Source organism: Manduca sexta, chromosome 11, assembly GCF_014839805.1.
Source record: "Manduca sexta isolate Smith_Timp_Sample1 chromosome 11, JHU_Msex_v1.0, whole genome shotgun sequence".
Classification (NCBI taxonomy): Eukaryota; Metazoa; Arthropoda; class Insecta; order Lepidoptera; family Sphingidae; genus Manduca; species Manduca sexta.
Window position 1 is genome coordinate 7,353,708 of NC_051125.1, and position 15,264 is coordinate 7,368,971.

Here is a 15,264-nt window from a genome sequence, read left to right on the forward strand (position 1 = left end):
ACTTTTCTAAAAAATCATGTGTGTATTCTTTGTGAATTTATCGTTCGCTTTAACGGTGAAGGAAAACATCGTGAGGAAACCTGCACATCTGAGAAGTTCCTCTATAGGAATTTCGAAGGTGTGTGAAGTCTACCAATCCGCACTAGGCCAGCGTGGTGGACCAAGGCCTAAACCCTCTAAGTAGTAGAGGAGGCCCGTGCTCAGCAGTGGGCAAGTATATAATACAGGGCTGATATTATATATAACTCACTTAAGTATAAGCAGCTGTTTATATTGTTAATTGTTTTTTGTAGAGTCGTTTCCATAGTATAATTTCAATAAGGACATAAGTTTAAGGCAATCTTACAATCTAGTCTTAATTTAGTGCTTAAGTATTCTTTATAACGATTGTGTTTTGTGCCATGCCTTTTGTTAAATAATAAAAAATAAAAAACAGAGTTATTACGTAGCCTACCCTAAAACGCGGATTAATTTCTATTATCAGTATAATCTGCAACATTTATCTCCTTACCATAGTATAAATTTCGAAATCGCCCAATTACTTCATCAAACAGTGTTCGTAACCGGCAAAATGAAACTGGCAGTAGTGACCCTCCTGGCTTGCGCATCTCTTGCCTACGGCAGGAGTTTCAACTTCGAAGAGCAACTGGAGGATATCACTGCTTATGGATACCTGACAAAATATGGAATTCCTCGCGCAGAAGAAATTCGCCGGATCGAAGAGAAAGAAATTGCTCAATCCAGAATTGTCGGTGGTTCACCTTCTTCCGTTGGCCAGTTCCCGTACCAGGTTCGTATAGTATATATATTTCTAGAATAATCATATAATCCTTTCTTATAATCCCTATATTATGCCTACTTTACTACTGAGAGGGTATAATATGGCCTTAGCCCAACACGCTCGCCTGCTGCGGCTTGGTACACATACCATAAAAATGGTTCGTTAAGTAGATTTTTCGTTATGATTTCTAGATACGTCCCAATAGTCCGTTCCATCCTAAATAGGCTATCACCGTTACATTGTGTGTATTGTGCACATTGCATAAATAATAAAACAGGTCCTTTGCTACTTCGAATATTGTATGTGTGCAACACAAAACTTCCATATTATCAAACTTATTCCATTTTATTGTACATATTTAATTTAACACTTCATTATTAAGTAACCGACGTTGATAGACATTAATTGAAGTAAAATTTCTAATACCCCATGCAAAATAAATTATTTTATTTTTAGGCTGGGCTTCTCATCACTCTGCCTCAAGGCATAGGCGCTTGCGGTGGCTCCCTGCTCTCAAGCCGCAAAGTCTTAACTGCCGCTCACTGCTGGTGGGACGGTATTAACCAGGCATCGGGATTTTTGGTTGTTCTTGGATCTAACCGTTTGTTCAGCGGTGGTGTCAGACTCGAAACTAGGGACATCGTAATGCACGGAAGCTGGAATCCCTTTATTGTGAGGAATGACATTGCCATGATCAGACTGCCCAGCGACGTTAGCTTCACAAGTAAATATTTACTTAATTATATAACTTATAAGTTGTTTCACAATGTCTGAGTAAAGGCTTATTGTTGAATATAAGACGACTAATTACGTAAGTCAAGTTCTTGAATGATACATAAGACTGCATTCGGCATTAACAGTCCTACGTAAATTGGCGGTAACATTTACCTGAGCATTGTAAAATAGGCCGTAAGAGCATCTTCTGATAACAAGCGTAGATCGCCGCGTCAAACAAAATACTGACAAAATACATGCGTCATGGGCGTAAAGCGCTTGTCATCCGAACGAGGGCTAAGTCTAATAATTTTAAGCTGTAATAAAATGTTCCAGCTAAGTAAAAATGAATATATAAAGTGAGTAGTTGCAGCTTAAAAATAACCGAAGTCGCCCTAATCCGTGCGATGTCAACTTACAGACAACATCAACGTCATCGCTCTGCCGTCTGGATCACAGCTGAATCTGGACTTCGTTGGAGAGAGAGCCATCGCTTCTGGTTTCGGTCGTACTAGGGATGGTTAGTAATTTATTTCAAATAAACCACATGATATTTGCCACAAATTAATACCCCGTATCTTATCTCAAAAATCTTTAAAAAATATCGCTTAAAATATCCAGATCGCTTGCAACTTTGGCTGTTCCACATAGTATCTCATTCTATAGACTGAATTATTTTTTCATTAGATCAACAAAGATATTTACTTGATTTACACATGGCTCTTCGGATATGGATCTTTTTCATTCTAAGCCTTGTCGTCATATTATTTAAAAATAATATGAAGATAGCTTGGTTTAATGGTTCACGAGCTGACAGTTTCTAAAAATTCCATTGTATGCCTTATGTTGTGTTACACATTCTGTTTTATGTTTTGTTATAAATTATTCCTTTAAATGGTAAGCTGTATAGTTGCATACTTATGGAAACATAAGATTTGTGTTAATTATGTATATCTTAATTTTGTGTTAAATATCAATTACTTTCTTTAACTAAATATTAATACCTTGTTTCCCTAATAAAATAAAATTAAAATATTATACACAGAAAAAGAAAATAAGAATCATTTTTTTACTTGGATACTTAAAAGTGCTCGTGGACACAGATGCCTACAGATGCCTTGTAACAAAAGTATGTTAGAAAAAATATTTTTACAGAGTAATCTTAAGAAATGTCGATCTGAGAAACAAAATATTCTTTCGCTAATGGGAGTTTCCATAATCCTTGTATAACAAGTAATACCTATTTTATTTTCATTTATAAATACTTTCATGTCAACGGAGTCACGAACTTGCTTCAGACGTAGCATCAAGAAAAACGTAATTTAAATTATTCCATCAACAGATTTTCTTGCTTGTCCTTTTTTAGTGAGAACTGCTTTTCGGATTGATGATAGAGTTAATATTGACGGAATCTATATACTCGTAATATTTAACATTTTACGGGTTCAAGTAAATTTCACTCCGTTTCAACATTGAATTATAATACCATTACTACTTTTTTTTTACAGGTGTTAACGGCGATGGAAGCCTCAACCACGTCACCTTAGATGTGATCACAAACAACGTGTGCTCAAGAACCTACCGTTTTATTATCCAATCATCCAACCTCTGCACCAGCGGCGCCAATGGCCGCAGCACATGCCATGGCGACTCTGGCGGTCCTCTTGTTGCCACCAGAAACAACAGGCCACTCTTGGTAAGTCAAATTTTATTAAGTGCTTTAGGGAATATACAACAAATACTGAAATCTTTCATCAAAATATTGTATTACTCATTTTATAAAAAATATATTGTAGATATCCTAAATTTTAGTAATAATCTGCCGTAGGTTCTAAATAAATTCTAATCAGTCACTAATTATGCTTCGTGCTTCGTAGCTTCACCCACATTTAAGACTTGTCCTAGAATGAGAACCCTACTTTTTAATTTTCAAAGATAAAAATAAATTAAGTATATTAATATTATGTTAAGCTGAGGTAAGGTGGAATTGGATTAACATGCCAAATTACAATTTCCGTTCAGCCGGTTTATTTATTAATTATATTATTATTAATTTTTATTTATAAATTCTAGCAAATATTTTCTCTGTCTTAGGCCTTAAAATAAACTTGGGTTACTTCTTTGTGCCTTAGATTTAATGCATATTCTTCCTTTAGATTGGAGTTACATCTTTCGGTCATCGTGATGGTTGCCAGGTAGGCCACCCTGCCGCCTTTGCCAGAGTCACATCCTACGACGCCTGGATTAGGAGCAACCTTTAAATCTGAATTGATATAACCCAATAAAATAAATACGACAATAATTAAACAAATTGTATCATTTATCCCATTAAAAATATAAATTTAAAATGAGAACCAAGTTCAATATTATGATATATGCCTTGATAGTTGACTTCAACGACAAAAGAAATGAGATCTAAATGAGCCCCAAGTTCAATGGTCAGTCCTGGAATTTATTTGTAGCAACATAAAATATTTTATAACAACTTAAAATATAATTTCTTCTTATAACTTAGAATAATATATTGAAGCCTAAAATCCAGTGTCGGATTTACCAGCAGGCTGAGTAGACTTAGCCTAGAGCCGCAGGCTTTAGGGCGCGGCAAATTCGGCCAAATTTTTTTTTTGTCTCATAGTAATAAAAAATAAATAAATACCTAAATGTTTCATACCTAAACATTTTCCCATTTAATCTCCTTATTGTTAATGTTAAAACAGGAATAAAATCTAGCAATAATTATCAAGCTTTAGCAAAAATTATATTTTTTTCTCAAGTTACCAAACTTTACTAATTGGAAATTCAAAAATTATACCACCTTCAAAAACCACTAAAAACCAAAAAATAGTTTAACATTATTTCTTTTTTTTGTGTTTCATAGTTGACTACATCATTAAAGCGTTTTCTGATGTATCTGAGAAGTCAACGAATCATCAACAAGAAATCTATATGGGGCCACACGGGAAGCATCAGTTTTCGAATAAAAATAGAATCATCAAAATCGATTCACCCAGTCAAAAGTTCTGAGGTAACAAGCATAAAAAAAACATTCGAATTGAGAACCTCCTTTTTTGAAGTCGGCTAAAAAGTAAAGTAAATTTACAAACTATATATCTATTTTCAACAACTATTTATCAAAAAATAGTACAAGTATTCTTATATGGGTTAATATTTGTGATGAGAATACCAATCGTCGGGAGACTGTGACATCTTGTTACACGGACAGATGTATCAATTGCTGTTCGCTAGTCTCGGTGAAACTCGAGAACGGCTGGACCGATTTTGCTAATTTTGGTTTTGAATAATTTGTCGAAGTCGAAGGGAAGGTTTAAACAGTGAGTAACGTAAATAAGAAATAATAAAAAACACTAAAAACTACAATTTAATTTTCCAATACGAAATGTTCCTAGCCGTGAAACATTTGATGTTTTTTGTCTTTTAGAAACAAAGAATTATCACCTGATTGTCAAATATTTGTAGGTGCGTTCAGAAATTTATCTGTTTCATAGCTGTAGTATGAGGTCTGATCTCTTTGGTTTATTTTGTTGAAATACAAAATATTACAGATATAAAAAAGTGTACCTAAAAGAAATTTCAAGACTATAATTAGAATCTATCATCAATTTGTGATTGCGCGAGAACTTTATTTATTGTTATTGTTTTATTCGCCACGGAAAGGACGACCTATAAATATAACCTATAAATGACTTAGATCGTCGAAGTTAATCAAATGTGCGGCGAGCTACCTCACCTGCAAACCATACTGTCGACTAAGGAGTGACAGATAATGATAACATTCGTATTGATGTGGCAGAATTGCGTTCCACAATGAATAATAATAATAATAATGTATTTCTGTACACGGCGCGAATTGCGAGGAGATTTCTCAATTTGAATCCCTAAGCGCCGTGCCGCGCGCCGGTGGCTTGGGTCTTGAACTTCGCCATCGGAGGGTAATTCATTTTTTTATATTTTTATATGCATGTTTTTAATCAAAAATATATAGGTCAAAATGTTAAAAAAACGTTTAAAATAAAAATAATAATAATGAACAAATATATGTATGTTTCACCGGGTCATCTAGTTTCAAAGAAAACTACGACTTTTTACCAATTGGTAATAACTTTTGGAGCCGAAATTTGGTACCGACGTCCGGTCTATAACTAATTAATAACCATAATGTTTAATATCTTTGCAAAATACACAATATTACACATACACACGTCATTGATATAAACCAGATTAATTCTGAATCCCGTTTTGGGAAAATACGTAGCTTAATTCATTATCTATGAATTAATTTAATGAATTAACAGATACCTAATCGAATATTATTAATCTAAATAAACTTTTTACGTAAGTACATAGTTTGACGAATTTTGTCGAGAATTTTCTTACAATGTCCTGACATTTCGAGGGCTTTTCGACCTCCGTAGACCTTCATGGTGTGCGCCCCGTGATGGCCTGCTATATAATTAGGCGAATTTTCGGTAATCCGAATAGTTTAGGACAACAATTAGTCCGGTTAATCTAGTCTACACTGTACTTAAGACCCAGACCCTTTAGACCCAGCTTGCGTCGCAATACATCGTTCAAATGATAATATACTAATTTTAGTATTTAGATCTATACGTATTCAGGAGTATTATTATATCTTAAAATACCCAAATTGAAACGAATATTAATAGATCGCCATACAAAATGTCTTTATGCTAAGATTCAGCTTTCCCTAATGTCACAGCACGCTCTTCGCCAGTACAGAAGCAACTCTCAGTCGCCATATATATAATAATTGTCACAAGTACGAGCGCTTACAAACAATATCCAGGTCTAGGCATGCAAGAACATATTCACATCACAAAAAAGCCCTGATTATAATTATCCATATTTCCATTTCCCATACAAAATTTCAAAATCTATTTTTTTTTTCCATTTTCCCTAAACTGAATTAACCAATTTAGATCCATTACATAGCCTACCCGCGGATTAATTTCTATTATCAGTATAATCTACAACTTTTATCTCCTTACCATAGTATACATTTTTTTCTATTTTTATATGCATGTTTTTTTTTTAAATGTATATGTATAAATATAATAAAAATACCTTTAAAATAAAGAGAATTGATATGTACAAAAATAGTTTTTCTTCAAACATATAATTAGACGAATTTTCGGTAATCCGAATATTTAGAACAACAATTAGTCCGGTTAATCTAGTTTACACCGTAAGTACTTAATTTAGAACTAGCTTGCGTCGCAAACATGATGCAAATGATAATATACTAATGTTTGTATTTAGATGTATTAAGAAGTATTATTCTATCTTAAAAATACCCAAATTGAAACGAATATTCATAGATCGCCATACAAAATGTCTTCATGCCAAGATTAATCTTTCCCTAATGTCACAGCGCGCTCTTCGCCAGTACAGAAGCAGCTCTCAGTCGCCATTTTAACTTTTTAAAAAGGATTATCAACCATATGATATATAATACTTGTCACAAGTACGAGCGCTTACAAAGAATATCCACGTCTAGGCATGCAAGAACATAGTCACATCACAAAAAAAGACCTGATTATAATTATCCATATTTCCATTTCCCATACAAAATTTCAAAATCTATTTTTTTCCATTTTCCCTAAACTGAATTAACCAATTTAGATCCATTACATAGCCTACCCTAAAACGCGGATTAATTTATATTATCAGTATAATCTACAACATTTATCTCCTTACCATAGTATAAATATTTGAAATCAACCAAATACTTCATCAAACAGTGTTCGCAACCAGCAAAATGAAACTGGCAGTAGTGACCCTCCTGGCTTGCGCTTCTCTTGCCTACGGCAGGAGTTTCAACTTCGAAGAGCAACTGGAGGATATCACTGCTTACGGATACCTGACAAAATATGGAATTCCTCGCGCAGAAGAAATCCGCCGGATGGAAGAGGAAGAAATTGCTCAATCCAGAATTGTCGGTGGTTCGGCTTCTTCCGTCGGCCAGTTCCCATACCAGGTTCGTACAGTTTATATATTTCTATTATAGTAATATATTCCCAGTATTAAAAACTATCCCACTGCTGGGATGCCTACTTTACTTTACTACTGAGAGGGTATAAGGCCTTAGTCCAGCTCGCTCGCCTGCTGCAGCTTGGTACACTTCACATACTATAAAAATTATTAATTAAGTAGATTTTCCGTTAAGATTTCTAGGTACGTCCCAGTATTCCGTTCCATCCTAAATAAGCTATCGCCGTTTCATTTTATGTATTATGCACATTCCATAAATAATAAAACAGGTGCTTTGCTATTTCGAATATTGTATGTGTGTGTGCAACACAAAACTTGCATATTATCAAACTTATACCACTGCATTGTAAATATTTAATTTACACTTCATTTTTAAGTAACCGACCTATACTATACACGCGTACCTCACGAATATCCATTTTTACTGTAACTAAATTGAAGTAAAATTTCTAATACCCCATACAAAATAAATTATTTTATTTTTAGGCTGGGCTTCTCATCACTCTGCCTCAAGGCACGGCCGCTTGCGGTGGCTCCCTGCTCTCAAACCGCAGAGTCTTGACTGCCGCTCACTGCTGGTGGGATGGCCAAAACCAAGCATCGAGATTTCTGGTTGTTCTTGGATCTAACCGCTTGTTCAGCGGTGGTGTCAGACTCGAAACCAGGGACATCGTAATGCACGGAAGCTGGAATCCCAATCTTGTCAGGAATGACATTGCCATGATCAGACTGCCCAGCAACGTTGGCTTCAATAGTAAATACTTACTTAATTATATAACTTATAGGTTGTTTCACAATGTCTGAGTAAACGCTTATTGAGGATTATATTATAAGGCGACTTAATACAAAAGTTAAGTTCTTGAATAATAGTAAACATAAGAGTGAATTCAGCATTAACAGTCTTACGTAAAATGGCGGTAACATTTACCTGAACATTGTGAAACAAAAATCCGAACGGGATCTAAGTCTAATTATTTTAAGCTGTGATAAAATTTTCTAGCTAAAAACATGTAATATAAAGTAAATAGTTGCAGCTTAAAAATAACCGAAGTCACCCTAATCCGTACGATGTCAACTTACAGACAACATCAACGTCATCGCTCTGCCGTCTGGATCACAGCTAAATCTGAACTTCGCTGGAGAGAGAGCCATCGCTTCTGGTTTCGGTCGTACTAGGGATGGTTAGTAACTTATTTCAAATAACCCACATAATATTTGCCACAAATTGATGCCCCGTACCTTCTCTCAAAAATCTTAATAAAAATATCGCTTAGAACATTCAGAGCGCTTGCAACTTTGGCTGTTCCACATAGTATCTCAATATATAGACAGAATTCTTTTTTATCAGATCCGCAAAGAAATTTAATCAATTAAGTAACCCATGTCTCTTCGGGTATGGATCTTTTGCATTCTAAGCCTTATATGTTTAAAAATAATATGACGATAGCTTGGTTTTACGGTTCACGAGCTGACAGATTCTAAAAATTTGTTGTTAAAATTATTATTGTATGCCTTATCTTGTGTTCCAGTCTGTTTTATGTTTTGTTATATATTATTCCCATAAATGGTAAGTTGTATACTTAGTTTCATACTTGTGAGAACATGATAAAATAATAATAATAATGTCAGCCCTGTATTATATACTTGCCCACTGCTGAGCACGGGCCTCCTCTACTACTGAGAGGGATTAGGCCTTAGTCCACCACGCTGGCCTAGTGCGGATTGGTAGACGTCACACACCTTCGAAATTCCTATAGAGAACTTCTCAGATGTGCAGGTTTCCTCACGATGTTTTCCTTCACCGTTAAAGCGAACGATAAATTCACAAAGAATACACACATGATTTTTTAGAAAAGTCAGAGGTGTGTGCCCTTGGGATTTGAACCTGCGGACATTCGTCTTGGCAGTCCGTTCCACACCCAACTAGGCTATCGCCGCTTCAATGAGTGAGAACATGAGATTTGTGTTAATTACGTGTATATCTTAATATGTGTTAGATGTCAATTACTTTAACTTTATATAAACACCTTGTTTCCCTAATAAAATAAAGGATTATACATAGAAAGTATAATTGAAAATTCATTTTTACAGAATAATCACAAGAAATGTCGTTCTGAGAAACAAGATTCTTTCGCTAATAGGTTCTATTGTCCTTGTTTAACATGTAACATTTTATTTTTATTTGGTACTTCTGCCTCGTAAATACTTTCATGTTAACGGAGCCTCAAACTTGCTTCTATCGTAGCATCAAGAAACAACTGAATTTAAATTACACGATCAAGATCCAGAGTTTCTTGCTCGTTTTTCTCTGGTGAGAACTGCTTTCCGGACCGGTGATAAAGTTAATATTGACGGAATCTAATTGATAATGTTTAACATTTCACGGGTTCAAATAAATTATTACATTTCATTCCGTTTCAACATTGAATTATAATATCGTAACTACGTTTTTTACAGGTGTTAACGGCGATGGAAGCCTCAACCACGTCACTCTAGATGTGATCGCTAACAACGTGTGCTCCAGAACCTTCCCTCTTCTTATCCAATCATCCAACATCTGCACCAGCGGAGCCAATGGCCGCAGCACATGCCATGGCGACTCTGGCGGTCCTCTTGCTGCCACCAGGAACAACAGGCCACTCTTGGTAAGTCAATTTTTATTTAGTTAAGTGCCTTAGAGAATATATAACAAATACTGAAATCTTTCATCAAAATATTGTATTACTCATTTCATAAAAAATATGTTGTAAATATCCTAATTTTTAGTAACAATCTGCCGTCGGTTCTAAATAAATTCTAATCAGTTATTAATTATGATTAGTGCTTCGTAGCTCCACGCACATTTAAAACTTATCCTGGAATGAAAGCCCCACTGTTTAATTTCCGAAGATAAAAATAAATTATATTATTATTATGCTAACCGAAGGTAAGGTGGATTAGGATTAACATTCCAAATCACAATTACTGTTCAACCGGTTTTGTTTTTAATGCTAACAATCATTTTCACTAAGTTACGCTTTACCGTAAACTTGGGTTACTTCTTTGTACCTAAGACCAAAACTTTATGCCCCCACTTTTCAGAAGGTAATTTGAAATATTTTTTTTATATTTGTTTCGAATGGCACTGCACCAATTATTATAATAACCAAAGTGCATTTTCGAAACATACCAAAGGATTTTTTCGCTGTTTTTGAAAGTGTTTGGTGAAATCTGTGAAGCCTTCACTTAGTTCTCTCTGGAAAAAAAACTATCTGCTGTTTTGGACTACCAGCGTATGAATTTCGCGTGTAAAACTTGTTAGAACATGTTATACTCATATTATTTTTATTGCTAGTGTACATAATATGATTTTATGGTCTAACATCCAAACATACAGGGGAAATTTGTAACAATGTTGTTAATCTTTAATTATCTAGATTGACTGGCATTGGCTAAGCCGTTAACCTTATTTAATTACCTGACGGGAAATCTGTCAACGTTAATGTTTCAATATGATTGTAAGGTATTGGAGATCTATTTACGTGCAATTTCTTTACATCTAAATTTACTTTGAATGAAATAAAAGACCATTATGTAACACGTCACAAAATTACACCAAACCTTACTAGGTATACCTTATACTTCAGTGCTACAGAGTCGAATGGTGTAACATAGAGACAAAACAGTTTTATTTCAATTTTACATACTTAATATGTCCTGAATATTAAAATTTTCGAAAGGTGTTTGGCTTTAAAATAAAACAATAAAATTAAGATATATTTGCAATTAATATCTAAAATTGTCACAAAGTTTTCCAGTTTAGATGGTATTTACAATGTTTACATGAGATGTAATATATATTTTCTGTCTCTTTTACTTTATTTATAAACAATTAATTAATATTAAACATAATTTTATGCATATTCTTCCTTTAGATTGGTGTGACATCTTTCGGTCACCGTGATGGTTGCCAGAGAGGCCACCCTGCCGCCTTCGCAAGAGTCACGTTCTACGACGCCTGGATTAGGAGAAACCTTTAAATCCGTATTTATTTAACCCAATAAAATTAATAGCACAATAATCAAAGAAATTGTATCATTTATTGCTATTTGTTTTTGTACCTTTCAATAATTATATATCTCTCCGTATGATTTTAAAATCAATTTAATGATTAATCTTGTTTTTACCATTAAAATATTATAAATTATTTGACGTCATTACAGGAACTCGCATTTTTTGAACATTCATGAGTTTGTAGCACATTAGGTATACTTATCTAAAGGATTGAATTTGATTAAGTATAAAATATGGAAAACTAATAAAAATAAATCAGGAATGCATTCCAAACTTGTAACAAGCAAACATCGACAATCAATACGAACAAACTGAACCTAAAGAGTACGTGTGCACAGTACAAGTGACAGCTGATGTACACTAAACTTTGCTGTTATATAGACCCTTGTGTAATTCATTTTCTACATGCAATGCTGTTTGTTAATCGTGTATTAACTCTTCCTCGTACTAAGCCGACAGGATGTAAAAAAAAATTATAAAAAGTAATCAATTAGTTTATAACTAATACATACACATATACGATTACAAAACGTCCATTAACGTGATAAAAAATTAACCGCACATGTAATTGTTTACTTACAATATTCTTGATATTAAAGCTATATTAATACAACAGAAAAAGAACCAACTAATACATATTTGATTATTAGGATTCCGTACCTCAAAAGGAAATACAAAAGTCTTATAAGATCACTTTGTTGTCCGTCCGTCCGTCTGTCCGTCCATCCGCCCATCCGTCCATCCGTCCGTCCGTCTGTCAAGACCCTTTTTTACATAAACGCATAGAGGCATTAAGCTCATATTTATATCAAATACTCAGGTCTACTGTCCCTTGGAGCTGTGAAAAAATCAAACTTCTATGTCAACGCAATCAAAAGATACAGCCGTTTATGTCACAAATTTTAGAAACTCGCAAAAGAATAAAAACCTACAGGATACTTCCCGTGAACTCAGAATCTTGGAATTTGATACGAAGCAACGTCTTATAGTACAGATAAAGGAAAAATTGCGAAAACCGTACATTTTTAGTTGCATCATATTATAATAAAAATATTTTTAATAATCTTAAAGTTACTACCCCTTTCCTCATTAACGCGTAGAGATATTAAATTGAAATTCATATCAAATACTCAGGTCTATAATACCTTTAAGCTGTAACAAAATCAAACTTCTATGTCAACGCAATCAATAGAAACAGCAATTTAAGCCGCATATTTTCAAACTCGCAACTACTCGCAAGGGAATCAAAACCTGAAGGGTACTTCCAGGCGATCTAGAATCTTGAAACGGCATGAAGCAAGGTTTTATTGCACATATAAAGGAAAAATTCCGAAAACCTTAAATTTTTAGATCTATATCTTTAATTTATGCTCATCCAGGTTTCCATATTGTAATGTTATGGATTTCATTTTGCAATAAAAATACCATAAATATGACTCGTGATGAGGGAACTTTTACTTACTTATCTACAGGTTTGTACGGAACCCTCGGTGCGCGAGTCCGACTCGCACTTGGCCGGTTTTTTACTTCTCCTCTGCATCATCGAAGTCCAAGATAAATACCCTTGAAATTAAATGATACCATTACAAAATTATATTCGTTTTTTAAACTTTTTTTATTATATTTGAATGGCACAACGAGAATCCCGGTCATCTGATAGTATACTTGCTCGATATAACCGCCCATACATAATAGCAACAGCACCCAGAACATGGAATAACGAATAACGGCGTAGCACTCTATTGCGCTCATCACCCCGAGACATAAAATGTTCTCATAATGCTCAGTAATTACGCCGGCCTCAATGTCCTATAAGCCACAAAACAGTACATACCTACATACTGTTGCTTGGCAGTAAAAATAGACATTGCGGATAATGCGATGTGACTTACCCTTGCATATACAAGACCACAAATTAAAAAAAATAATAATCTACACCTACGTAAACAATAAAATCCTCATATAAATTCAAACAAGCCAACATAAATACGAATACTACACCATAACGCCTAAATTACTCATACGATTTCGATAAATGAAATTATAGTATGATACAATGGTATAATGCAGCAAATTGTCGAAAGCATCCTATCAAATTAATTAATAATTTTAAAAAAGAGCGATCGAAAGATAATTTGATCGTAAATTATTATTTTTACTACTCTACATGTATCCATTTATTTGCAGGTCAAATACTTATTGTCGCCCAAATAATTACTATTGGCTTTATTGAGGCGTTGTTGATCGCTGATAACCTTTGACATTAAGTACAGTAGCTACAATTACATTGCTTCAGACTTACTTCGTATCTCCAATTATATTTCTTTAATGCTTTGAATAACGAGATAAGATTGCCGTTCGCCTGATGGTAAGCGATACGACCATACCTAACCTACTGAATAATAGTAACACTAACACCTTGAATTAAAACTATTGTTTGGTACTCCCCTGCGCTCACCATCCTGAGCCATTAGATGTTAAGTCTTATGAGGTCCAGTAGTTACACTGACTACAATGGCCTTCAAACCGGAACACAACTACACTATGTGACTACACAACGCTGCATGGCGGCAGAAATAAACATTGCGGTGGCACCTTCTCAGGCGGACACATATGAGAGCCCTACTACCAGTAAATCTATCTATCAGAAAATATTGTATATTATTAAAATTATCTAAAAAAAAATTACGTTTAATTGAATCAAACTTTGTTTTATTCTATTTAAAGATAAAAGCTTGTCACTAGACTTATTTTTGTCAAAATCAAATTACTAACATAATTAGTGTATTATTTACACGAGTAAATCTCGCAACAAGCTTTTACATTTATATAGTATAAAACAGTTCGATTCATTTAAATGTTTATTTTTTTTCTATTTAATTGACTTCAAAAAAAAGGAGGAGGTTCTCAATTCGGCTGCATTTTTTTTTATTATTTTTTTTACCTCAGAACATTTGAATGGGTGAACCGATTTGGATGATTTTTTTTATTGGAAAGCTGATGAGACATATACTGATTTTTACTAGCACAAAAAGCAAAAAATAAAATCTTTTTAACAAATAAATATACCGCCTTCAAAAACTACTAAATACCAAAAATTTATTTAACATTAACTTATATAAGTACTGGTTACCAATTTTGGAGTCGGTGAATTAAAATTGCTAGTCAAGCTAGATAAATACATGAACAAATGTACGATAACTAGCACTTTTTTTAAGGCATTATAATTTTTTGTTATTATTGCAATTAAATAAAACTGGCTAGAGTCTAGCTGATCAAAAGCTAGTTTGCTGTGTAGCAGTAGTCGCTAGAGCCATGGAATTATTATGGATTTAGCCTATTTAAATGCTAGCGTGACTGTTTCAGTCTTGTGTAATTTTTTTTCGGTTATCCATTGTCACAGTTTACTATGTTCTCTACTAGGTGTCGCCTTATAATCCGAATATTTTACTTAATCGCCTTACCGTTTTTAATACATATTTTATTAACGTTGTCACCTGCTTGGCCTAGTCGTCACTGGGCCAACCTCGTCAGCAACCCGTGAACCTGTACGTCTTGGATTCGAGTCCAAGATCGGGCAACAATTTATCTAAAACTTTTGTAAAACGTTTTGCTATGGACTTAAAAGGAGTGGATGTCGGGTAGGCGGCCGGGCACAAGAGCCAAATCATATTATTTTGGTAATT

General features: G+C 34.1%; 2 protein-coding genes across 2 annotated transcripts; both read left to right on the forward strand.

Annotated features, from left to right (window-relative positions):
* The first annotated feature begins 553 nt into the window (after positions 1-553).
* Positions 554-3,800, forward strand: LOC119189028 (collagenase-like). The gene is made up of 5 exons (XM_037437642.1): positions 554-790; positions 1,238-1,505; positions 1,917-2,015; positions 3,004-3,191; positions 3,652-3,800. The coding sequence occupies exons 1-5, from the start codon at positions 572-574 to the stop codon at positions 3,754-3,756; spliced, it is 879 nt and encodes a 292-aa protein (XP_037293539.1). The 5' UTR covers positions 554-571; the 3' UTR covers positions 3,757-3,800.
* A 3,469-nt stretch (positions 3,801-7,269) lies between these two features.
* On the forward strand, positions 7,270-11,590 carry LOC115443569 (collagenase-like). The gene is made up of 5 exons (XM_037437641.1): positions 7,270-7,511; positions 8,012-8,279; positions 8,608-8,706; positions 9,983-10,170; positions 11,440-11,590. The coding sequence occupies exons 1-5, from the start codon at positions 7,293-7,295 to the stop codon at positions 11,542-11,544; spliced, it is 879 nt and encodes a 292-aa protein (XP_037293538.1). The 5' UTR covers positions 7,270-7,292; the 3' UTR covers positions 11,545-11,590.
* The last annotated feature ends 3,674 nt before the right edge of the window (positions 11,591-15,264 follow it).